The sequence below is a fragment of the Neomonachus schauinslandi genome, chromosome 5 (assembly GCF_002201575.2).
Source record: "Neomonachus schauinslandi chromosome 5, ASM220157v2, whole genome shotgun sequence".
NCBI classification, from domain to species: domain Eukaryota; kingdom Metazoa; phylum Chordata; class Mammalia; order Carnivora; family Phocidae; genus Neomonachus; species Neomonachus schauinslandi.
In genome coordinates this window covers 131649064-131674918 of record NC_058407.1, presented here as the reverse complement: position 1 = coordinate 131674918, position 25855 = coordinate 131649064, and the positions used below count along the sequence as shown (strand labels likewise).

Here is a 25855-nt window from a genome sequence, read left to right as displayed (position 1 = left end):
ACACACTCGCGTGAAGGCAGGCCCCATTCCCACTATGATAATGTCATATGTCTCTGTTACTAACCTATTAGGTGATAACTTGATCTCTGTGAGTGCAAACAGTCCCTTTGGATGATGATTTTCATGGGAATTCAAGTGGAGAGAGAAAAGGACAGAGTTAAAATGAAGGGAGGCCCTATTTAGGAAGGTGGCTTAGAAGAGAACAAGACAGAAAGAGCAGGGCCAAGGCAGAGGAACAGAACCCAAAGAGTAGATTGGAAGGGGAGGTAAAGTCAAGGGCATGGGGTGGGGCAAGGACACAGTGATGTCTGCAGGTGTCAGCCTCAAGAGCAGAGGGTGTTGGGGAGGAAAGGGAGGGGAGGAAAGGGGAGAGGAGAGGAGGGGTGAGAGGAGAAGGGCTGCCTGGCGTGCAGGAGGCAAGGGGAGAGAGGGAAAGAGAAGGGACCGGGGAGAAAGAATGTTAGGGGGGATGGAACAGAGCAGGTGTGTGGGCCGTGAAACAATGGCAAGGAACCCTTGTGGAGGTTCTAAGCTCAGAGGCATCGTTGGGCTGTTGGCACCACTGGGCAGGTGGGGCGCTCAGGCTCTGGGGAAAAGGAATTTGCACTCTGAGGAAGACCATCAGAGGATTCGGGGAACCATTAGAGGGGCTCTGATTATTCATGCCTGCTCGTTCAATTCTGAAATAACTTCTTACCTATGAACTCCTAAAGATAAAGATACTCCATAGAGTACCAGGCCCACCTGTGAGCTCTTGAACAGGTGTAGAGAGCAAGGTGCACAGTGGTCTTCCTAGAGGGATTATTAAGGTGAATTTTCACTGCATGTGGGTTTTGCCTTCAGCAATGGTTTGAAAACCTAACCCTCCCCGTCTCCACTAAGATGCCACTCCAGACTTCACGAGACACATGAGCACAATGGCGATGAGGAAGAGAAGGCTGTTGAAGGTGACCTTCACCTTTATCACTTAAAAGATAAGAACTGCCAAAGATTAAGCCAGTGGCATAAAACAAAATGGAGCGGCCAAGAAAAAAACAAAGTGGCTTCCATATTTAATAATTCGAAATAGAAAGGCCTCTGCTGCAGCAGGATGCCTTCCTTTTTGCATGTCTGTCTGGCCCTGCCCCACCCTCACCCCCACTCAGAAGGCAGAAATGCCTTGCTGGAATCTTCCCTCCCTACTGCCTAATCCTGGCATAACAGCATCTCAGTTTCTAAAGGTTATTGCCTTAGCAGTTTGAACTTTTAGAGTAAGAAAGTGCTTTTTGCTCTTTCCAGAGCTGAAAACCTCGATGAGGCTCTGTTGTAATGCCAGCCTTTAAGGAGAGATCAGAGGAGGGAACATGATGGTCAGTGCAGGGCTGGGCTTCTTCCTTGGCACACTTTGGGCATTGACCTTCCAGTCTAAGTCACAAATGCCTATGTGCAGGACCATCCATCAGCCAAGTAGATGTGCCGGGCTTACTCCTCGATGGGCTACAGGGGGAATCTTAAGGTGTAAGGGAGAGCGACAGTGGGGGCATAGCTTGAACTGCTAGGGTCAGAAGGGGCAGTCCCAGAACACCAGGAGACAAAGGGAGGCCCCAGGGAGGGAGGCCAGTCGGGAAAAGTGCCATCTTCCTTTCTCCCCAGCGTGAGGTACAATGACAGGCTGGGAGACTTGACATTGAGACTGAACAGGTTTGCACTTCTCTGGGATCCCGGGATGATGGTGTTGGGAATGGGAGGAAAAGAGCAGAAAGTGGTCTGTTGTCCTGAGAACTTCACATTCATGATCTCAGGGTCATCCGGGCTAGCTGGAGAAGTCAACCCTCTGTGCTCCCTCTTCCCCTCGTGCTCTCCATTAAAACTGCAAAGCCACCCTGTAGGGGTTCCGTACCAGGGCCCATGCTCATTTCCCACTGGACTCACCATCACACTTGAGTCCTTGCCTGGCCAGGCCCCACAGCAGGGTCCCACAGTGCTCACAGAAGGTCGGGCTTTTGTAATTGTAGACTTTAAATCTATGCGGCATGTCAATTTTGAACCTCTCCTTGTGGAACTGAAAGAAGGGAGAACGTGTGACCATACGCATGTCCCTGGTTCTCAACCTCTGGTATCTTAGCAGCTACTCCAGTATAACTAACAGAGCACTACAAACACTGGAATGATGTGTGCTTTAAGCCATAAGCTTTACTTGTCAAGCCTTACAGCCATGGCTAAAGAAGGCAGGCAGCCATTAGCTCTTCCAGGCAAGGGGCATGTTTGAGCTATACACATATCAAGTAACCAGGACTACGCTGAGGTATTGAGGCATTCCCACAGGGAGGCTAACGTCTTCAGGAAGATGGGACTGGGATTATCTAAATGGGATCTGGGTGAACATTGCACTGCCCTTCCTAATTTAGTATACATATTGCCTTTTCTTTTTCAACCTAGAACTAGGACTCTAACCTTTGGAAGATGTTATATAATTCCTCCTCTAGAGGAAACACTACTGTGGGTTTATTAGTATAAAAGCCTAAGTATGAAGCATTTCATAGCTATTACACATGGACTGGAGGGGATGAGCAGCAGGTAACAGGTCCTGCCAGGTGCTATGGATAAGTATGTCACATGTACTATCTTTTTTACACATGTGATATTGCAAATACCTCCTTAAAGGAGCATTTATTAGAATCCCCATTTGCTAAATGAGGAAGTTAAGCACAGAGAGGGCAAGACACTTGTTTAGGTCACACAGCTAGCAAGTGAGCTGGGACATCTATAAGCCTGAAGTCAGAATCAGCCTATCCTCTTTCCGTCATTCCCCTTTCTTCTCTCAAAGTCAATGTGATGAGTTAGGGGATGGGGAGAAGGGAGATGAGAGAGGGATGCTGGTGGTTGATATATTACAGGATTTTTTGTTTTGTTTTGTTTTCCAGAGTTGAAATTCTCTCCTTTAGCCAAACATATCACATGAGCAACAACAGTAACAAAATCATGAAGTTTGATTCCTGGTAAGGATACCAATATTCTTGTGTAACATAGAAAGTTTTCCTTAAGACTTATAATCTCCACAGAAGTTTTTTATTAAACAGTTTCTTTGGGAATGCGCACAGCAAAGAAGCCTTTTTCATTAACAGTGATATATCTAATATTTCCACCGAGCACGTTGGCCAGCATTGGGTCATTAGAATAGCTGTTTAGAATTGTTTAAACGTTACTCAGAACTTACTTTAGCCATTTTCAACCAAGAAAAAATAATTTTCAGATCTCATTTTGTGTAAACATTTCCATACAAATATGAACAATTTATGTTCAAGGTCCAGGCTGGAAGACGTCTACCTCAAATCTTGACACCTAGCTCAAAATAGTTCAAGATATGTCTGGAAAAGACTATGGATTTGTACTTTCCAATATGATATTCACTTAGCCACATGGGCCAAATGAGTACCTGCAAGGTGGTAAAACAATATGCTATCAGTATAAAGTACATACTGGATTCTGAAGACTTTTTATGAGAAAAATAATGTAAACTATCTCCTTAATTTTTATATGAGGATATCTGAAAATTTAAAATTGCACTTGTGGCTCTCATTCTATTTCCAGGGAACATTAGCCATTGAGGTTAACTGTCATTCTTGTAATTAGTGATTTTCCCAGGAAAACTGAAGGCATCAAGTAGAGAGAGCAGGGAGGCAGGCTGGGAGGTGGCAATTGGATTTAAACAAACACAACACTTGTCAGAGAAAGACATATTATACGATCTCACTTATATGTGGAATCCAAAAAACAAAACAAAACAAATCACACTCATAGAAAAGGATCAGACTTGTGGTTTGCAGAGGTGGGGGGTTAGGAGGAAGGAGAAAGTAGAGGAAGGTGGTCAAAAGGTACTTCTGGCTGTAAGATAAATAAGTCCTAGGGATAGAATGTACAACACAGTGACCACAGCTAACACTGCTGTGTGATATACAAGGAAGGTGTTAAGAGAGTAGATCTTAAGAGTTCTCATCACAAGGAGAAATCTTGTTTTCTCTTTTTATTGCATCTATATAAGATGATGGATCGTGGTGATCATTGCATAGTATATGTAAGTCAAATCATCATGCTGTATGCCTTAAACTTATACAGTGATATATGCTAATTATTGCTTAATAAAACTGGGGGTGGGGGGAAAGTCTATCACACTGCTCTGGGAGATTGAGATCTGAAATTTTGTCCCAGCCCAGCTACTTATATCATAGGTGATTGACTGCAGACAAACTATAAATTCTTTGAGCCTTAGCAGAGTCACTTTTAATAGGAGATTGTCCCATTCCGACTCTAAATTTTAAAAGAATTCTGCTCTACAAAACCCAACCAATTTGCCTTCTCTGTGCCTACCCCTCGGCTGGAGAAAATCACACACCTGGGCAGGCTGGCCCCTCAAACTCAGGTGGACTTTCCACTGTCCTCAGCAATCCTACTGCTCTTTTCTAACCACCTTGCTTTTCCATCCCGAGATAATTCTCTCACAGATCCTTTCTCCTCAAAGCCACTTGCTGCCTTCTCTTCTTCCTTCCCACAAATCTTCAGATGACACCAAAGGTAAGCTGTCTAAGGGAAGCTCTCTCAACTGCCTGCCCCCAAATCTACAATCTGCGATCATCTGCAACCATCTTCTCCTCCCTTTCTGTTACAATTGATGATCCATCCATCTTTCCATTAGAGACCCATCTTCACATCTGCTTTAGACATCTTTCCCTCTTGCCAAGGGTGAACTTATTCCCCCTTGACTGTTTTGGTTGTCGCTTTCTCTCCAGCTTCATCCATCCCTCCTCTCTCTCTAGCTATGGGAGTATTTCCATCCCTTGGGTTTCACCTCCTTTCAGCAACTGTTCTACTTCAGTGAGCTTGATAATACTAGCACATAAATTGTTTTCATGTTATCAACTCTCAGTAACCCTCAGTGTTGGTCAATGAAGCAAACACTTCTACAATTCTCTGAAATTTCTTGGATCAAGGGCTCTGGAGATCTCCATGTGGTTCTCATTTTTCTCAACATCTTAGCTACACTGAACGCAATTGACCCCTTTGTTTTCTGGTTTCTGTAACTTCATGTACTCTTAATATATGAAAAGCCCTCTCTGAACTCTTATTGTCAGTCTTTATCACAAACTCCTTCTCTTCTACCTAACATGTAACTTTAGATTCCTTTGGGGAATTTATATATTTGGTCTATTGGCTTCTGTGAATTCCAACTGCATGTAAAATTGTCCACTTGATACCTCCCACTTGGATGTCTACAGGCATCTCTGGCTGGACTTATCAAAAACTGAAATATTAATTTCTCCTCCAGTCTTTCATTGTTATGTTTCTGCCACTTCCCCACTGCTCAAGACAGAAACTTAGGCATCATCTTTATTTCCCTCTCTTTTCTTTTCCACTTCCAATCCATTGACAAATCCAGTCATTTCTAACAAGAAAATCACCTGAAAATCTGCTCACTTTGTTCCATCTCCATTGTTACCATATTGGTACAAGCCATCAACCTTCCCCCTTGGGGGGACTTCTGCAGTCACCTCTGGTTTTTATGTTCATACCTCAACCCACAATTTCCCCTACAGCAGTCACCAAGTGGGCTTCCCACTATAGGTCAAATAAAACCCAACCACTTCTCCAGGGTCTAAAAAAAAAAAAAAAAAACCCATCTAATCTAGGTCCTATCAAGTCCCCCGACTTCGTATTCTGTTCACTCTCTTGCCCTTGCTGTTCCAGCTGCCTGGTCTCATTTCAGTTCCTAGAACATGGTCTTTCCCCCTTGGGGCCTTTTCTGTCTGGAGGCTGCTTCCTCTTGCTGTTCATACAGCTGGCTCCTTTCACCCTTAGCTCTCAGCTTAAATGCTCTCCTGGGAGATGGCCTGATCTTCGGTTTAAGTAGGTCACTCAGTTTTTCTCCATCATCACACCTTGTTGGTTATTTAATATAAATGGAAACAATACATTGTTGTTTGTTAATTATGTGTTTCCCTAATTTTACAGTAAGGTCTATAAAGGCAAAACCAGGTCTATATTGTGCTCCGCTGTGCATTGTACATAGTATAGTATCTTCCATGTATTAGATACACACTAAATATGGGGTAACATCTAACCTGTCCCCATGCCATGTACCTTAAAGTTCATTATGAAAGAAACACTTGCCTCCCAGCATAAGAATTATACTTCTGTTACATCTCATACTAACCTTGTAAATGCTTACATCTGCATTTTGTCACCATTTGCCTCTATTCCTTAACTGTCTCTTCTAGCTATAGATGCCACAAGAGTTGTTTTCATATAATTGACCAAAACTATGATTTCTGGGCACTTCCTATCATGCCTTTCTGGAAAAGGTAGAGTCATCGATAGTCTTATTTTGCTTTTCATATTTATCCCCTAGTTTTGGATCTCAGTAATAATCATTATTGAAGAGAAAAGGGTTTTCAGGGAGATTGATGTTCATTGATCAGCTTAAGGATTCAAGCTCAAGCAATACTAAAAAGAATTAGTGGGCTTCCAAATTTAATGTTAGGATAAAATTATCATACTCCAGACAGAAAGAGGAACCTGAACACATACCATGGTTTCTCGGCTATTGATAGCTGATCCTGTGCACTTAGCTATAACTTTATCGATACACTTCTTGTGAATTGCCGCATTACACTCTGAAAAGAAATTATTGCAGTTAAGATTTTCAGAAGTTAAGGAACAATGAAATAAGAAGAATGACAATAATACAACAGAAATCCTTCTTACTTACGTCGACACTGGTAGCCTTGTTTGTTCAGACCCCTGCAATAAAGCACATGTCTGACTTACTTGGATGTTTGAGTCAACAGCAGCACCATAAACATTAAAACACAATCTCATAGCTTCCTACTATCACAGGGCATTCACTGATCAGCGGCTCTGGTCTGTCACTGAACAAAAGTGTTAACACGTATTGTTGTTCTTTGTTTTTTTATTTTAAACTGTTTTGTTAAAAGTCTGATAAATAAATGAGGAACTGTTGTTTCTCCTCTCATTTGTGTCTTTTCCAAACAAGCATGTAGAGATGAAAATACCTGACTGAAAATGCGTCACAGGCTCCTAGCAGCAAATTTCCATGTCCTACACTTAAAAATTCATTGTCTCTCTAAGCTCAATATAGATGAGCAAAGACATCTGTACAATGCGTTGTTTCCTTTTTCTGAGTATCTGAGAATATTTGCAACTACTAAATTCTGAAGCTTAAGACCCATTCCTGAGTAACACTCACTATTAGTAAGGAAGGCAATTCTAATCAGTCAATGAAAACAGTTGGTGGAAATCCATCAAAAGTCTATTTGACCTTTAGATACCCTAGTTAGACTGGGGTTGTGAGTTGATGGATTCTGAAGTAGCCCAAAGAAAAGAACACCCCCATCAAGAGGCAAGGAGGCTGAGAATGGGGACAGGAGTCATTTCAAGTCTCTGCGGTCCCATCTCCTTTGCTATGTGCTTACTGAGGCTTGAACCGATTTCTGTCGGGCTGCTAAGGGCTGCTAAGATGCCCAAGAGCCCTGTAAACATCTAAACCCATTAACTCCAATGCAAAAGTGTTGCCTTTTGCACACATTAGTACCAGCACAGTTGGGCTATCAAGGTGGTAGAAGTTTCAACTGCAAAACTGTGCCAGTAGTAAAGATGTTTCCCTCTTCTGTCCTTCCCTCTTACCCCCAGTGGCCCCCATTTAATCAGAAGCTAAAGTTCTTGAAAACTTTTTTTGCTAGAACTGGCTTCCTTGCTCTATAGGAGTCACATTAGGAAAATATTGTATGGAATCACACTCTTTAAGCCTCATCCTTCCATGCAGTGCTTATTCCAGCACACTCTCCTGAGGTGGAGCATGCCAGGCCTGACAGGTTGAGAGGATCTGACAAAATGCATAAGCTGAAGCTTGGAGTGAAATGCCAAGTTACCGTACCAGACAAACTCATGGCAGACAGAGCAAAATGTGGGTTGTGGGAAAAAGGTGGCGGTGAACTCATGGCACTTGACATGGTGGACTTTGGCCTGTTTGATGGCTCCTCGGCGGTGATGCAAAGCAAAGAAGCCTTCAGTCTCAAATTCACTCATGTCCTTTGTGTCTGCAGGAACAGGACAAGGGACAAAGTGGGTGGACGGGGTGGGGAAATGGGGAAAGGATGGAGACAGACAAGTAATTAGGCAAGCATTGAAACCAGTAAAACCCCAAGTACTTATTAAGGTTGGTATAGCACTAAGTTTCTTTCTTTAATTCTGTAATACAGAATTATCATAGGGTGTATTACTATACGGTTGAAACAATGAGATTGGATTACTGGCTCAATCCCTCACTCCTCTTTGACTATGCTGAACTATTCTCTTTCAGTTTTTAAAACCAGAGGTCAGAACTTTCAAAGTATTTATCAACCTCTCCTATTCACTGTCAATGATGAGTCAGCCAGAAAAAGCAGGAAGTGGTAAATACTTTTCTGCCTGTAATTCTAGAGAATAATGTGGTTACTGACAGCAATTTAGAAACAGCATTTTTAAAAATTTCCCAGGATGCTTTATGTCTAGTTGTTTATGGGCAGCGTCCAGTAGACTGAGGGGAGCTGACCAGACTGTGTGAGGGTGAAAGAACTTTGGAAAGTTGTTTATGCTCTGGTTCCTGATGTCCATAGTAATCAGGTGCACCAGCTATAGACTTATAGACTACACCAGTCAGTGTGGAAAAAGCCAGAAATTAATAGATGACTGCAATTGTTTTTTAATGTCTAGGTAATCCTGGATGTTATCTAGTCATCTACATTAAATCATCACATTCACATTTCTTCAGTTCACTCTGGGCTCAGGATATTGGTGAAGGTACTGTGATAGTCACTGTCCATGGTACCCCATGCCCAGATAACATCTTTCTAAAAGGCTGGTAGAATTCTGAGAATACTAATGATTCCCTGGCTGAAGACCAGACCCAAAGAAAACACACAAAAGCAAGGCAGTCATGGTTCAAAAGCGTGATGACAACTCCAGCATGCAAGAGAGAATAAAATGGTAAACAAGAAATAAACATAAAAAATAATTATCATTACTAAAATAAGGATAATTTAGTGATTGTAACTTCTAATATAATTTTTTAAATAGCTTGAAAGTATCTTAGATTATTTATATTTCTTATATTTTTACAAGCATAAAAAAATGGAGATTCAGCAAGAATAAGAGGCTCATATTTCACAAATATAAAGAGCTAGCAATATTTAAACTAAATTACTTCCATTTTGGATAAGCAGTGGCAGTGGTATGACAACACACTTGAGACAAATGTCCCTGCCAAGGTACTTTATTTTCCATACCCTTAGTAGTGGCCAGACTAGAAACACATTGTTCCCCCAGGAACTCATCCAAGTCCCAGGCCTCATTTTATGACTAATGTTTTCTCTACAGTGGTCCACAGGTCTGTTCTATGGCAACTCCAAACTCTTAGATAGAGAGCCTTCCGAATAACTCTAAAAAGTTCCACAGATGAGACATAATACTTTGCCTAATACTTTAAGGCTAGGTAATGTAGGTCTTTTTATATAGAACTAAGCTAGAAATAAATTAGGGTTAGTGAATGAGGGGTTAAATTCAGGGTCACTGAGGCAATTGCTGTTTTCTGCAAGTTCTGGTATAAGCAGATCTATTTACAACTTGTGACTGGTGTAGTAGGTGGTTTGTCAGTAAGATTTGACTCATTTCTATTTTGGTCCATATGAAATGATATATAAAATTACTTCTAAATTCAGGCAATAGAAGTGAATTATTCTGGGAACCCTAATCATATTACTGTAAAAAATATATATATATCGTCTGAGCATTAAATTATAATACTGTAAATTTTTAAAAATGTTAGAAAGTGCTAGAAATACATTTATCCCCTTGGGTCTTCCTTTGATTTTTCTTTATCCTCTAACTACTTTGATCATTACAGGAGAGCAACTATATAAAAACTCAGAATTTCTTGAATTCTTCTGGTATTTATTATGTTTTTTTTTTTTCTGAAGTAATTTGCTCCTATGTTTATTGGCTTGAATAGGTTTATTGGTTTTTGTATGTTTGGTTATTTCTTTTATAGTAATGGCTCCTAATCTATTTATTTAGCCTAACCTATCACTTGTTTGTAATCAGTCAACCACAGATGTTTCCTGGGCAGCTCTGAGCAAACTGCTATGCTGAATGTTCTAAAGAAATATGAGATGTTATCCCTAACTTCTGAGTGGCTAACAGTCAAGTCAGGGAGACATGGCACTCACACAAAGAACAGTATGTGATGGTTTGGAATAGACATGGTGATATGTACACCCATATTTTTTAGGAGGTAGTAAAAGGAATTACAAAAGAGACCATGAAGAAGCAGCTAAAAAATTAAGAGAAAAACTTAAATAGTATCACATCGGGTAAGCCAAGAAAGAATGGGTTTTTCAGCATTGGTATAGAGATGTCAAGGGAACTGGAGGCTAAGAAAGAGAAATCTGTTTTGAGGAATAATACTCTTGAAGAAAGCAACTTAGCGGATTGGTCAAAATATAAGCCAGACTCTTAGGGTAAAAAAAAAAAAGTTTCCAGACTGGACAAGATGGCTTAATTCAGTATGTCTTGGCAATGAAACCAAAGAGAGAAGGAAACATTGAAGATGCTACAGAGCTTACGGTACGTAGCTGCTAGGAATCTGAGGCAGGAGACCAAGAAAGGGAGGGACTGTCTCGAGGCAAAAGAGCAGGAAGCAAGTGTAGGGAGCAGCAGTTATCTCTAAAGTACAGAGACAGACAGAAGACAGAGTTGTTCCCAGTTAAACCGGGGGCAAGGCCAAACTCCAGAAGTGAGAGAAGAATGAGATACCCTTAGAGACTGAGTAGTATGGGAATTTCTGGAATAGCCATTGTATGGGCATCAAAAGAAAATAAAAGGAATTTCTAAATACCAGGGTGAGTCTAACTAAATAGTTCAATGAACATTTATTAAGTACCTCCTGTGTACCTAGCATGCAACCTGGTGCTGGAGTTAAAGAGACAAATAAGATGTGGTTCAGCCATTGCTTTCCAGCAAGAAATTATTGTAGTAAAAGTCAGAACAGAAATATTCACAGGATGCTATGTGACAGAGGTAAGGAAACTACACCAGTTAAGGCAGGTATAGATAGGTGGAGGCAAGAAAAAGAGAAAAGTTGGACAAGAAAGGTACTAAAAGGTGATTTCTGGGCTGGGTTCTGAAGAATAAATAACTTCTACCAATGTATGGGAGAAGGTACGGTGGGGAAAACAAATGATGTTCTCTCTAGATGAAGAGAATGTACAAGGGTACATTCAGACAAGGTCTCTGAGAATGTACGTACTGCCGGAGTGTGGAATATGAAGCAGAAAACATCAGTGGTCACACACAGAAGATGTGTAGGTATCAGTTCAGCCTGAATATTTCCTGTAGAAAATTCGCAAACACTGAAAGGCTGTAGGCAGGGGCAAAGGGAGGAACAGAAGCATGGCATATTCAGAGCGGAGTTTATATAGTTTATTCTGGCAGTCATGTAGGAGAATCATTGGGATTTGGCAAGAGGCAATGATGATGAAAAGCAGGGGGAAAACTGAAAAATCCTAAGGAGACAACATGGGCAGAAACTGTTGGATTAATGTGGGAGGTCAAGAAAAGGGAGGCTATGAAAGTTAATTCCAGGTTTCTGGGTGGATGGAGTAATAATTAACTGAGATAGTGAGTACAAAAGGAATAGATTACTGGTGAAAATGGTGAGTGTAACCTTGGACATATTGAATTTAAAGTAATGCAGGAAATCTACTTGGAGAAATCCACTAAGGGGTTAAGTATATGAGTCTAAAACATCAGAACATTATTATCTACCAGCAACAGTTTGTAATGGACTCAGCTGCATGGCTTTTTCTAGGAAAGCCTTGGAGAAGGAGAGGGAAGAATGCAAGGTTTGGAGATCAGAACATTTTTTGGCAGAAGAGGGCACTCATGATAGCAGAGTGCTGGAAAGGGCTATGGACTTCAGGCAAAGTAGGGAGTCAAGGCCAGATGTGGGCTAACAAAAGGTATAAAGAGAGAAACCAGATTAGGGTAGATTCCTGTAGCTAGTGGGTGAGGGAGAGGACAGAATTGACGGGGAGGAGGATGAGCTCTGAGAGAGAAAGGTCTGACTCTGAGTCCTCAACAGTAGAGAATTCCAGGTGACAACCTGTGGTGTCACTGCAGGTTTTTGAATGGATAAGGAAACGTGTAGGAAGGTGTCAAAATATGAGGTGGGAGTGAACACTAAAGCTACCAAGAATGATGGTAGGAGAGCAGGGGAAGAAGATAAACTAATCTACTACAGAAATCACAGAATGAGGATTTTGAAAGAGAGAGAATGGAGTGATTTGTGTGTGGAGAGCAATAGCCATTTGCTTCCCTGTAGAGTAGAAAAATATTGATGTTTCCATAAAAGAAGGGTACAGGAGACATGACATTATTGTAAACGTTATCCAAGACTGAATCCTGTATCTTCCCCAATTGCTTTCTCTTCCCATATCTCCCAACCCTACCACTCCTATTATCATTTTCCTAGTCCAACTATTTTAAGGAACATCATCAACATTTTTTCCCTTCATTCAGCTTTCATTTTTAAAGAAATATAAAGTACTTCAACTATGTACTCATAATGGGCATACCCTTTCATCTACACTGCCATGAAATCTGATTTTCTTTTGGCCTCTTTCTTTTATTTCATTCCTATAACCATGCCCCAAGACCAGGTTCTCATCACTTCTCCATTGCAAATATGAAATTTTATAGGCTCTCTCTATATCCAGTCTATTTCCCTTTCCAGATCTGTCCCACATTCCTTCAGAAGCAATTTCCCCCAAAGACTACTTCCATCCATCATAATGTGACTCCTTGTTCCTAGGTCTACACCCTCCTCTTGCCTGGTTTCCAGGTCCTCCAAGATCTGTCTTAGATTCTTCATTCTGGTTTTAGCAGGGGCCCTCTGATCTGCCTAGACTGGTCTTCTCACAGTTTTGTATCCATTTATATTTTTGCTCAAATCTTCATGTTTTCCTCCTAGAAAGCTATCCCTCTTGTCTGCAAATTCAACTCTGCCTATCCTTCAATGTCCACTCTATGGAATTTTCTGGAATGAAGGCAACTCATACTGTTCTCTTGGTTAATCAGTATTTATGTGCTTGGGAACTAAATTCTTCTCCAATTGTTTAGTCTGTACTACTTCTCCAATCTAGGCTTAAGTTCCTTGAGTATGAGAACTCATGTCTTGGTTTTCTGAATCCTTCTGAAAACTATTTCTTATATATAATAATATTCTTAAAATAGAATGATATCCTATACTTCTTGTCATCAATAAAGAATTTTCTAGTTGGGTTAGTCCACAATATTGTTTGTTAAAAATTAGAACTTTTAGATACATAAAAACTTAGAAATGGAGTCTCAATTTGCGTCTAGATACAAAAGATTTTAAACATGACAAAATTCTATCCTTAAACAAAAAAACTTTCCTGGATTTGTGTAATTTCTGTCTGTGAAATATCATTGTTTTTGCGCCACCTAAATGTTCTCTCTCATTCTAAGAGAAAATTTAAGTTTTGAAGCAATAGGATAAATAACCATGAAATTGTTTCTCAAAGCAGTGGTCTTTAAACCATTTACCCAAAACACTTGGCATTCTCATGGACAATTTCCTTCAATTTACATTAGATCATGTTTTGAACTAAAAGAACATAATTCCTCTTCCTGAGGGAATTAAACACTACTGACATGATCATTTAGGACAGTACTTTCACTTACTATGCAAGCCTGGTTATCCAGCTCCTACAACCATATGCTACCATTTGGCCAACTCAGAAGTAGTACAGTGCTGGGGTGCCTGGGTGGCTCAGTCGATTATGCGTCTGCCTTCAGCTCAGGTCATGATCCCAGGGTCTGGGGATCGAACCCCTTGTTGGGCTCCCTGCTCAGTGGGGAGCCTGCTTCTCCCTCTCCCTCTGCTGCTCCCCCTGCTTGTGCACTTTCTCTCTCAAACAAATAAATAAAATCTTAAAAAAATGGTACAATGCCATGTTCTATGTATCTAGAGCCTCCACGAGATAAAAGAAAAGTTCAGATTGTACTGCTGCCTCTTTAGGGATCCTTCTCTTCTTCTTAAAAAAATATTATGGGAATTTTTAAATCCATACAAAAGCTGAGCAAATACTGTAATCAATTTCCCAGTACCGATCATCCAGCTTCAATAATGACCAGTCCATGGCTACTATTTTCCAATACATGTTATCTGTTACCCACACCCACATACCAATGGGTTATTTTGAAGCAAATGCCTGGTGTTATGTTATCTATAAACATTTTAGTATGTGTCTTAAAGATGAGGACCCATTTTAGGAAATAGAACCACAGTACCATCATCACACCTAGAAAATTAGTAACAATGCCTCCACATCACCAAATACCTGGTGAGGGTTCAAGTTTCCCTGATAATCTCATAATGTTTTTTTTTTTCAATGTACTTGTTTGAATCTGGACTCAAGGACATTGGATATGTTGATCCCAAACCCAGAAAGCACCATAAATCTCTAAACTAAAACTTGTTTCTTGGTAGTAAAACTAATTTAGGAAAAAATGAAATCAGTTTGTGATCAGTAAGTACACATATCCATCCCGAGGCTTAGGATTTTAGGAGCAGCAACATTTGATTTGTTTGCATAGCACTCTGATGATACAGTACAAATGCAATAGGAGGAACGGACAGGCTGTCACAGGCACCAAGCGCCCTGCTCATAAGTGTCACCTCTGTGATCCATGTCTGTGCATGACATGCAAATGACACTCTTTCGCGATGCATGTTCTCCTGCCTGTTCCTAAAAGGATTTGAGGTGACTAACCTGCAGCATTATTATTTTGCTACGAGCATTATGAAAAATACTTACTGGTTTCCTATTCATTTTGTATTTTACTGATACTGTGGTCGCTTGTTTTATCACTCACAGTGACATATAAACAGAGCCTTTTGTATTTACGTTACATTTCCAAACTAAAATACAGACAGACTCTGAAAGCCCTGGGTACGTGAGTTCACACTATTTAGAAACTAATGCTGGAAACGTTGTATATTTCTACGTTTATCTGGCCCAGATAGTACATTTTCAACTAATATTTGAGCACCACTGAAAACTTTTGAGAAAACTTCCTGTGTTTCCTTTTCTCCTAATTATTTTCTCTGCTATTGCAAGAGTCAAATAGATTGTACACGAGGAGAAAGGACATGCCCTCCTCACTCCCAAACAAGACAAAATGTTACTTACCACTCATTTCCAGAAAGTATCTTGCATTCATTAGCATTCGGCCTTGAGGTTTCAGCTCTAACTGATGGAGAGAAGAAAAAAAAAAAAAGAAAGAAATATCAGCAGAACGTGAAACAAGTGCTAAGTTTAATGACATAGTAACTGACAAGTATGGTGACAGCAGATTTCCAACGTAGAGCCCAAGACTGCCGCCTCCTTACATTTCACTCATAACGGTTATCATCAGAACATCCATGAATACAACCTTCCTTTTATTAAAACACCTCAGCAACTCATTAATTTTACTTGGACATCAAAATTTCTGTGAGGAAGAAACAAAATCCTAAAATAGTTTCTGTTTGATATCCTTGCTGCTTCTCATCTACATGGTTGTTAGTAGGGCAGATTCTGATCTTCACCACGACAAAAGAATCACGGACACTGGGACCAGCTAACTGTGGGGAACAGTAGGCCTTCTGAAAGGAAAGATGGATCCTGCTTTGAGGGTGCCTACCCACATGCCTCTAGGTTAACCAGGGTATGAAGTGGGAGCAGTGTTTTCCTTTCATAAGGAGAGACTGTTTCCTTGGGAAAGTGCTGGATAATCCACCAAGGGAAATTTTGATTAGATTAGTCCAAGAATGGATAAAAATACATATTTCAGTATCATTACATAGAAGAGACCAGAACAGTATCACTGAAGGGATGATGAAGGATATCATGTGACGTGACATGGGGTAAAATGACAAATCCAAGATAACTTGACTACTATTGCTAACATATTAAACCATAGCACTAGAGCACTAGTATACTCAAAAGAATCAGAAGGTGAACTGAAGGTCATTATTGATCATTACACCCATGGGTTAATGAGAATAACTGAGAAATAGTAAGAAATGTCTGGTTGAACCCAGGACCAAATTTGAATTGTGGTTAAATAATTTACTGATTGTATGACATTGTGCATGTCACTAAGCCTTTCAGGATCTCTGCAAAGCTGACATAATAGCGTCAAAGCATCACAACTATTAGAATTTTATGATAACATAAGCATTTACTGTTTGGTCAACTATAAATCCTCATGCTAGCTTAAACAGATCAATGAGAAGAGAAGTGCTTTTAACATCAAGTATATACACCTTGTTCTCTGGTTTATGAAATAAGTAATAAAGATAGGGACAAAAAGGGAACTAGAAGAGCAAGAAATAAGGGGCTCATTCCCAAGTGAAGTGGGGAAAATTGGTACTAGATGACCACAAAGTTATCAGTATTCGGGACTTAGTGGTGATGGACGAAATTGAACCAGTTAGCTGCTGGAAAAACAGTATCCATAGGAAATCACACTGCATCATGCTTTTGAGAGCGAACAAGAGGTAATCATATGAACAATCAAATCCTTGGGAAAGCAGAAGGCAAGTCTCAGTGTGGTATGTAGAAACTGGATGGAGTCTGTGGAGATGAAGGGCAAATTTCAGAAAATAGATATATTTTTTTGTGGGTACGTCTTTTTTTTCTTTTTATGTTCAGTTAGCCAGCCTAAGTTTTTGATGTAGTGTTCAATGATTCATTAGTTGCATATAACACCCAGTGCTCATCACAACACGTGACCTCCTTAATAACCATCACCAGGTTACCCCATCCCCTCACCTACCTCCCTTCTGTAACCCTCAGTTTGTTTCCTGGAGTCCAGAGTCTCTCATGGTTTGTCTCCCTCTCTGATTTCTTCCCATTCTGTTTTCCCTCCCTTCCCCTGTGGATATTTTTTCAGATAGAGAAATTATTTTTAAGAAAGTGGATTTCAATAGAGCAAGGGGAAATCTAAGTCCAGAGCATCCTGTTGGCCCTTAAAAATACTATAAATGAAAGTAAACTAAGGAATATTCTTGGGAAAAAAAAGTTGTAAAATGTAAAAAGATTGCTTAAGTAAAATGAGGATCTGAAGGCCACCAAGTGCTTATGGCTAAATAACCCTAGATTACAAAAAAAAAAAAAAAAAGTAAAAACTTTGACAAAAATAAAATCAGAAAACACCTAAGCAAGAAATCAAATACAACTTAAAGAGATATAAATAGAAAACCAATCTGCTCATCAGTGAAGCCTAAACAAATAATTTAAAATTTCGTTATCCATTTAACTGAGAAGGAAATCAAATAGCATGCTATTTTTTTGTTTGTTTTAAAGATTTTATTTTTAAGTAATCTCTACACCCAATGTGGGCTTGAACTCACAACCCCGAGATCCAGAGTCACACGCTCCACAGACTGAGCCAGCCAGGCGCCCCAAATAGCATGCTACTTTTGAAAAATTAGGCATTTGGTGACTCTTTTTAAAAAAATGAGGCAGAAAGCCGAAAATAAGTAGGGCCGAGTGGAAAACCAGGTTAACATTTGGTCTAATTAATCTCTTCTAGCTGAGCTAAGTGCTGGCGTCTCCCACTCCCCGGTTTGTGTAAACCTTTCCACATTTAAGTCGCATCTGTGATGTTATCAGTTATTTAGCTTCTTCTACCTGCCTAGGCAGTGCACCCCCCCCCCCCAAAAAAAAACCAAGATCTGTTTCCATGATCATTTCTCCAACCAGACACAGAAGTGCACCACAGATACTACTGGGCTACATTTACTAAACATGTTTAAGTGTGGGAACTTAAAAAAAAAAATCTTGGTATATGTTTATCTTCAAAGATTACTTTAGTGTCACCAGCAAAGATGTATATAAATACATACTCTCCTTAAGAGTACTGATTTTTTTTTAGGTCAAAAATTTAAAAATGACACCAAAATCTAGTTGTTAGGTTTCCATCATTCCCATTTTGAAACCAGCAACTTCAAAAAATGTTCTGGGTGGAGTTCTTAAAAATCTGAGTTATAGGAAATAAGAAGAAAAAGGTAAGATTCTCTCCTTTTGAATAAATGATAAAGCATTTGAAAACATTTTCTGGGTTGCAGATCATTTAAAAACAGTTTTTAACTGGTGTTTGTGGTTGTTTTGTTTTTTCATTTTGTGGACCTCAGAAATTTTCATGAGAATTTTTTATGCTTTTATATTTCACTCTTTCCTTTAACATTTCTAAACATTCGCTACCCAAACAGTTATTAAGTTTTCAAAAACTTAGTACAGCAACATGGATTGTGTGTGATGTACTGTTTTGTACAAAGTGAGCTAAGTGAATAGTTATGGCTAAAAAAATTGATAGGGAGTGGCAAAGTATGGAGAGGGAAGACCAAACTTCACATGGATCTTTGCTGGTCCTTTCCCTTATCTATCACCTTATCTAAGATATCTTATCAAGAGATCACATAGATATGATATCTCAACAAATAGTCCACAGCTAGGTTCCCAAATTAAGGGGAATTGGTGATATTTCTGAGCTTATGTTATAGATCAATAACAATTCTTCATAGCCTAAGAGACCTTCTTCATCTTACACAGGAGTCAAGGTATTTGAATATGTCAGTATGTTTTGCAGTCTACAACGAACATTCTCATTATCAAGCCATCAGTGAGTAAGTGGTAGGGAATCTGTTTACCCAAGACTAGTGTGTCATAATTTCAGGATGACACTGAAACTCTGCTCTAGTCTTCAGCGAGTGTGGTGCTTATCACTTAGTGGTGTGAACACTTTAAAAGAAGCTCACAGCCTGGATATTTACCCATATCTCTGCCTTCCCATTGTTCTTCCTGCATCGCTCAGCCAGAGAGGAGAGCTCGACGGTAGTTTCGGATATTAGGTCCATGTTCTTGCCCTTCACAATGATCTGCATTACTCTTCCCTTGTTGATGTGGGCATCAAAAGTGCTGTCCCAGGGCGGATACATAGTTGGCTTTTTCTGGATATACATTTGTCCATTCTCTAGGAACAGAAAGATACGTTCTCATTACTCCTTTAGCCAACTCTGGGAAATAATTCAACTTGGCAGTGGCACCTGCTCCCTCTGTTCTCTAGGATACATAATTCCATTGGGAAGTCAAAAGTAACACGTAAAACAATTACAGACAATATAGGACAGGATGAGACAGTCCTAAGGTCTATTTGCAAGGTGAGACATTGAAACTTAAAAATCAATCTGGTAATTTAAGCAACAAAAATATGATAAAGTCTTGGATTGGCAATGTTCTTTTCCTATTCAACAGTTAGTTGCTTTACTTCGAGCAAATAGACATCAGGGGCCAAGCCTGCTATATTTGGGAGGGTAGAGTGACCTAGGTCCCATTCTCTACATGTCATACACTTTCATGCCTTTTGGTATCTTCCTTTGATGATCTACAAAGGGTGGACACACAACTAATTAATTTCACTGTCATCTGGTTAAGAAGAGTTGATAGAAAACTACTGTGTGTTCATCTGAAAGACTCTGTGGCATAATTTAAGGCTTATAGTGAATGCTTCTTAAAAAGACATTTAAAAATTTTCCATTTGACATAAATGCACCGTGAGGTAAAAAAAACCTCTAAAACATAATGAGCCATCATTTCTTTCTCTAATTCTCAAGTGAGGATACATTTTACATGCACCATCCACCCTACGCAAAAACTAACAAGTAACTCAGAGAGGCAGTGTTCTCAATCCCTCGGATCAGGGAAGCAGACTACAGACCTACACGTGAGAATAGGCAGGCAGGCAGGAGACCTGGAAGTGGCTGATGACGAGAACTATGGTCAGGGTGATAAAGTGTAAGGAAAACCTCTCTGGAACCACCAAGTGATTGGGAAAGAGTCTGCTAGTGGAATTAAGTGATACTGGCGTATCTTTCATCCCCACTGGATTTTCTGTAGTATAATCATTTCAGGAACAGCAAACTGCAGCTATATTTGAGTATTGGTTTCTTGTGATAATAAGCACGTTAAGTGGCAGATTTAGCAATTCAGAGATGTTGGTAAAGTAAGATCCATTTAAGCATGGAAACAAAGCAGTTTGGACTCCTGATGGCCCCTTCTCTCTGATGCACAATGCCAAAGCAGAACATGCACCTAGCATTTGCTAAATTGTCATTTGGGAGGTATACAGGCACTTGAATAAGCAGAAACTTCTAATTTTAGATAAACCTGGCTATTAAAGGGATAAACTCTGACACTGTCAAAGGTGGAAGAGGAAGGGGAGGGTTTTTATGGCTTGCTTAAAAAAAAAAATTAACTGGAGATTGCACTTTTTAAAAATACCAGTGGCAATTCTGATGACCACAGTAACATTTTACTTCCACAGATGGGAAGCCCCTCTTTCTCATAACTCCTCAGCTGCAACCTTTCTCCACGCCCCTGCAAGGGACAGAGATGCCTGCGATAAGGCTCTTCTCACCTTTCCATTCACTGGTTTGTAATCTCCCAAAAAGAGGACCGGAACTCAGGATCCTATCTACTTACAGTGAGTTTTACCATTTCTAAAGGCTCTCAGACTGACAACACTCTGCCTTGTTTGTCCCTGTTCTGTTGACTCATCATGGAAAATGCAATCTAAGATCTCCAAGATGGATACATTTTTAAAAATTGGGGCAGCCACTGTGGAAAATAGTATGGAGGATTCTCAAAACTTAAAAATAGAACTACCATACGATCCAGTACTTCCACTGCTGGGTATTTACCCAGAGAGAACAAAACCACCAATTTGAAAAGAAACATGCGCCTCTATGTTCATTGCAGCATTATTTACAATAGCCAAGATATGGAAACAACCTAAGTGTCCAACAATACACAAATGTATAAGGAAGGTGTGTGTACACACACACACACACACACACACACACACTGGACTATTATATGGCCATAAAAAGGATGAGATCATGCCATCTGCAACAACATAGATGGTCTAGAGGGTATTATGCTAAGTGAAATAAGTCAAAATAAAAAAGACAAATACCCTATGATTTTTTACTCATATGTAGGATCTAAGAAAACCAAATTAATAAATATACAAAAAGCAGAATCAGACCTATAAATATGGAGAACAAACTGATGGTTTCTAGAGGGGTGGGGTGGGGAATGGGAAAAATGGGGGAAGGGGAGAGGGAGGTCCAGGCTTCCAGTTCTGGAGTGAATAAGTCATGGGGATGAAAGGTGGGGCATAGGGAATCTAGCCATCGGTATTGTAATAGTGCTGCATGGTGATAGATGGTAGGTACACTTGTGGTGAGCATAGCGTACAGACTTATCAAATCACACCTGAAATGAATATAACACTGTGTGTCAACTATAATCAAATTAAGAAATAAAAAACCCCATAAATTCTATAGAAGTAATACTTGAATTGTGATGTGCAGAGTGATTCCTTTTCAGAACAAAAACCAAAACAAAATCAAAAACCAAAATCTCCGAACTCTGCAGGCTAACCTTTTGGAAAAACAAAGTCTTCTTCTCTGACAAGGTCTCTTGATCCACATGGCTGATCAGACCAAGTTCAAAGGCAAGGCCAAAAGAAGAAGAAATTTAAAAAAGGCTCTCAGGAGGCAAATGTCAGTGAGACCCTGTGCTTATAGAGAATGGGATCCAGGAGACCCATTAAGTCAAAAGCGGCTTTGAAAAACTCAGACATTCTACACTTCAAAGGTTTCTGTGACATTTGAAAGGTTTTAGATTGGGAGCAAGTGCTAGTCTCACTTTTAACTAAACAGGAGAGAAATCCAGGCAGAAGGGAAATCAGGATGATTCAGACATTCTCCTCAGCTTTGATGCACTCACAGTGGCTACAAGGATGGAGTCAATCACAAAGCACAAGTCTTCTAAGGGAGGAAAAAGGCAGCATGGTAGGATTTGGAAACCCAAGATTCTGAGCTGGAAACACCTCGTTGGAGGTTCTCAACTGCTGAATCGGGTTCTTCCTGCATCTGTAAATGCCACTCCGTAAGAGGCCTTTTAAGGACTACCCTATATGAAATAAAACACGCCTCTCTGTCCCCAAGCCTTTGCTCCCCGCTTTGCCCTGCTTGGATTTCCTGCCCAGCACTTATCATTATTCCATATATTCCAGTTTGTCCCATGCCTCTCTTCCTCCGCTAGAATAGAAGCTCTAAGGAAAAGGCACTTTTTCTCTCCCACTCCATCAATACTTTCTGTGTAAGTCAAGTGGAATGGCTCCTATAGTTACTACAACCTGCATCGGCGTTAATCTCATCTCTACAATGTGTCTACTGAAACAAGAAAGGTATGGAGGGAACTAGAGAAAAGTAGTAAAACTGGGAAAATGGGATGTAAACTTCCATGGAGAGATTCCAGGCAGAAGAGGATTATTTTAATTGAATGATCTAAACCCACAAAAGGAATCTTGGGATCTGTCACACTTTCCCCCTCACCATGAACTGCCTAGAAATATTTACATTTGACAAAACGCGACAATTTTTTCACTCATCCAGGGTTTTGTAAATACTTAAGTTTTCTGAAATTTGGATTCTAATGGCTAATTACATATTCTTTTAACATTCATCTGAGTTTAGCCCAAAGAAGAAATAAGCCATCTTTAGGGTTAATTGTAAGATTATGAAGACTTAATCTAGCGAAACAACCAGTGTTAACAATATGGGTCCCATGTTCTCCTTGAGCTTACCAGTAGATTTTATTGGCCCCATTAACTCCTCACATCATGTCCTCAACCCATTTCTCCTTTCCTTTGTTCCTTTTGCTTATGTGGAAAAATGGCACAGGGAAATGGAACATGAGGTAGGAGATCTGGGTCTCCTTCAGAGTCTGTCACTAGCTCCTACACCCTTGAGGAAGTACTTGGCTTGGCTGGGCATCAATTGCCTCTAGTGTAAAATTAGGTTGAATCAGATGCCTGAAGTTCCTGGAAGGACTTGCCTCATAGTTCACAGCAGGACCTTCTTCCCCGCCCCCACCCCCACCTCGAATACCCACTCAAGCTTACCCGATTCAACGTATTCTTTGACAAGCACAGCACAGTAAGGGTTAACAGTCTCTCCCTGACATGACTGGCAGGACCCACAGTCGAAGTTGGACAAACCAATTCGAAGAAATGGTGACATGGTTGCTCCCTGCAAAATGACAAAAGACAAATGCTATAAAATAAATTATTTCTGGTGTCCCATTCCCACTTATCCAGTGCTTTATCACCAGCAGCCCAGAAGCTCAAATGGTTCAACTATCCATTTGAACAAATGCTTTTACTTCCCCTCTGCAAAGGACATCACCCCAAACCACAGACTGACTTGCCAAGGAAAGAGGCTTTCTGGACGTCTGCATTGTTTGACCTCATCAGTTAGAACTATAATTCCACTCTTAATTTAATGGAGTTACGTTTAATAATTGCAGAGAGAGGCAAAAAATTTCCAACATTTTATTTCTTCTATTATTCAAGTAGGTACCCAAGAAACAATACACAATAACAAGAAAATGAGTTTAGAAAGGGTGAGTCTATTTTAGTCACAACAGTTAAATATGACACCACAAAATTCTTATACAGGCTATTTATGTGTGTGACGCAGTTGGCTCTGGGCATTTAGCAGCTGAACTCTGTTTACTTCAGACATTTCAGAAGGGTCTACTTTCTTCAGAGTCATGTACACGTGCATATATGTATGTATATATGCACATACATATACCTTTATATGTAATAAGCCTTCGAACATTATAAACCACTTAAAAAAACCCTAAATCATTGCCCACCATAAAATCATGCTTTATCATCTAAGGATAAACAAAGTACTTCACAAAAGCCAAATTACCAATAATTACACGTACCTAGAGAGATAGGTGAAAACCATCATAATGTTGGCTAACAAATTCTAGGATTCTAGTCTGATTTTGCATCTGCCAGTCCTTCCTTGTCCTTGCTTGGCCACTAACCTCAACTAACCACCCCACCCCCCCAATCCCTGCTTTTTTTTTTTCAACCTACTTTTCTATGAGGTCCCATTAATCTGAAACTATCCTCTGGTATTCAGTGAAAAAGTTACTGCTTTGCTTCTTCTCTCTTCTTGAACTGTTTTCTCCTCCTTAATTTCCCCTCACTCTCTTAAGTAAGCCAAAGATAAGAAGAATAAAGTATGAGCTGTCTTTCAACCTTTGTATAAAGAAAGACAACTCCTCAGAAGAATAGGAGCCCACATGTGAGCATCAACGGCATAACTGGAAATCTGGGGCCCATAATCCTGAATCTGGCAGAGCCATTAAAGACCGCTAGTTCTCTGAAATGCTGGTGGTCTTTGGGTATTTTTTGAACCTACAGAGACAGCTTAGGGGCTCTTGACAACTGTTATTAACTTCAAGAATTCTAATGAAGTCTCAATTTCCCACAGTTTAGCAGGTTTAATTAAAGGAGATGGTTGTAGAATCATCATATTTGTCAGGTGTTCTTAGCCTCTGAAACACATTCTGTATAAATCACAGTGTTGAAACAGTTGCTAGATGACTTCTAGATGTGTCTTTAGGGGCCCCCTTGGCCCTCCAAATTTAGGATTCTTGGACAAGAGCCAAGCTAATGACTAAGAGCTCTCTGGAAAAAACTTCCTTGAGAACCCCCCTTCCCTGGGTCACCTAGGTCTTCTGGACAAGTCTCTATTTCTGCACTAATCAGGAAATAACGCCAAGAACTATCCTCATTTATGAGAGTGTTTACTATGTGTGGACACTCTGAAGATTTCCTCAGCACGAGTAAAGGTGAGTAATTAATTCAGATTTGAATCTGGAGGGATCATTGACTCATAAAGCCCGAGTTACAACCACGGTGACCTTTAGTGATGGCTGTGTCACTCTGCTATTTCCAGGCTGGGTCCAGAATTAGCAGCAGCACAACATGCACCTGGGAAAGCCTATCTGGGGAGCGGAGCGAAACCTCTAGGGTGACCAGGGTTTCTGGTACAGTATGGTAGAGTCGTAGTGGAAGCCTCTCTCCTCCAGCATGCCTTGCTTAGACATCAGCTGACTTCCTACCCCCCCTAGCAGTCTAGATTCGCTTGCCATAGCCCCTCACGCATGAGCATTTTGGCAGTTTACCCAATGCATGCACCTGTTCAATGGCCAAGCCATTGCCTCTCTTTTTAAAGGTCTAGTCACTGTGATGTGATCTGACATTCTGATATCTAGAAGACAGAACTGGCATCTGTGTGCTGAACCTAACATGTTGTTCACTCAGGGGTGTGTTTTTAATGCAAAAGGAAGCATTTTAATCCTGAGCTACTCAAAACTTTTCCCCCTCCTAAAATTAATAGCAATGTGATCATTATGCAAAATAAAGAAAATACGCAAATTGGTAAAAAGTCTCCTTATAGTTCCACCAGCAAAAGCAAATCATTATTACTATTTTGATGTATTTTCTTTAGTCTTTTTTAATTAACAGGTTTTGTGGTTTTGTTCTACATGCTATGCTCATACTGTGCTTATGGGATTATATTTGGCTTTTTATTTTATTTATTTATTTTTTTAAGATTTTATTTATTTGAGAGAGAATGAGATAGAGAGAGAGAGAGCATGAGAGGGGCAGGGTCAGAGGGAGAAGCAGACTCCCTGCCGAGCAGGGAGCCCGATGTGGGACTCGATCCTGGGACTCCAGGATCATGACCTGAGCCGAAGGCAGTCGCTTAACCAACTGAGCCACCCAGGTGCCCCATATTTGGCTTTTTAATTTAACATTT

The 25855-nt window shown here is 40.2% G+C and overlaps 1 protein-coding gene across 2 annotated transcripts in view; it reads right to left on the bottom strand.

Moving 5' to 3' along the window:
• Positions 1 to 23253, bottom strand: part of PRKCQ (protein kinase C theta) — a 122407-nt gene extending 99154 nt beyond the window's left edge. For both annotated transcript variants that reach the window (XM_021696707.1, XM_021696708.2), the window contains exons 1-7: positions 23131 to 23253; positions 18932 to 19131; positions 15303 to 15363; positions 7928 to 8090; positions 6743 to 6774; positions 6562 to 6647; positions 1912 to 2041 (exon numbers count right to left, since the gene is read on the bottom strand). In XM_021696707.1, the coding sequence (XP_021552382.1) occupies positions 1912 to 2041; positions 6562 to 6647; positions 6743 to 6774; positions 7928 to 8090; positions 15303 to 15363; positions 18932 to 19131; positions 23131 to 23248 (790 nt within the window). In that variant the 5' untranslated portion in view covers positions 23249 to 23253. The remainder of the gene's footprint in view (positions 1 to 1911; positions 2042 to 6561; positions 6648 to 6742; positions 6775 to 7927; positions 8091 to 15302; positions 15364 to 18931; positions 19132 to 23130) is intronic.
• Between the last annotated feature and the right edge of the window lie 2602 nt (positions 23254 to 25855).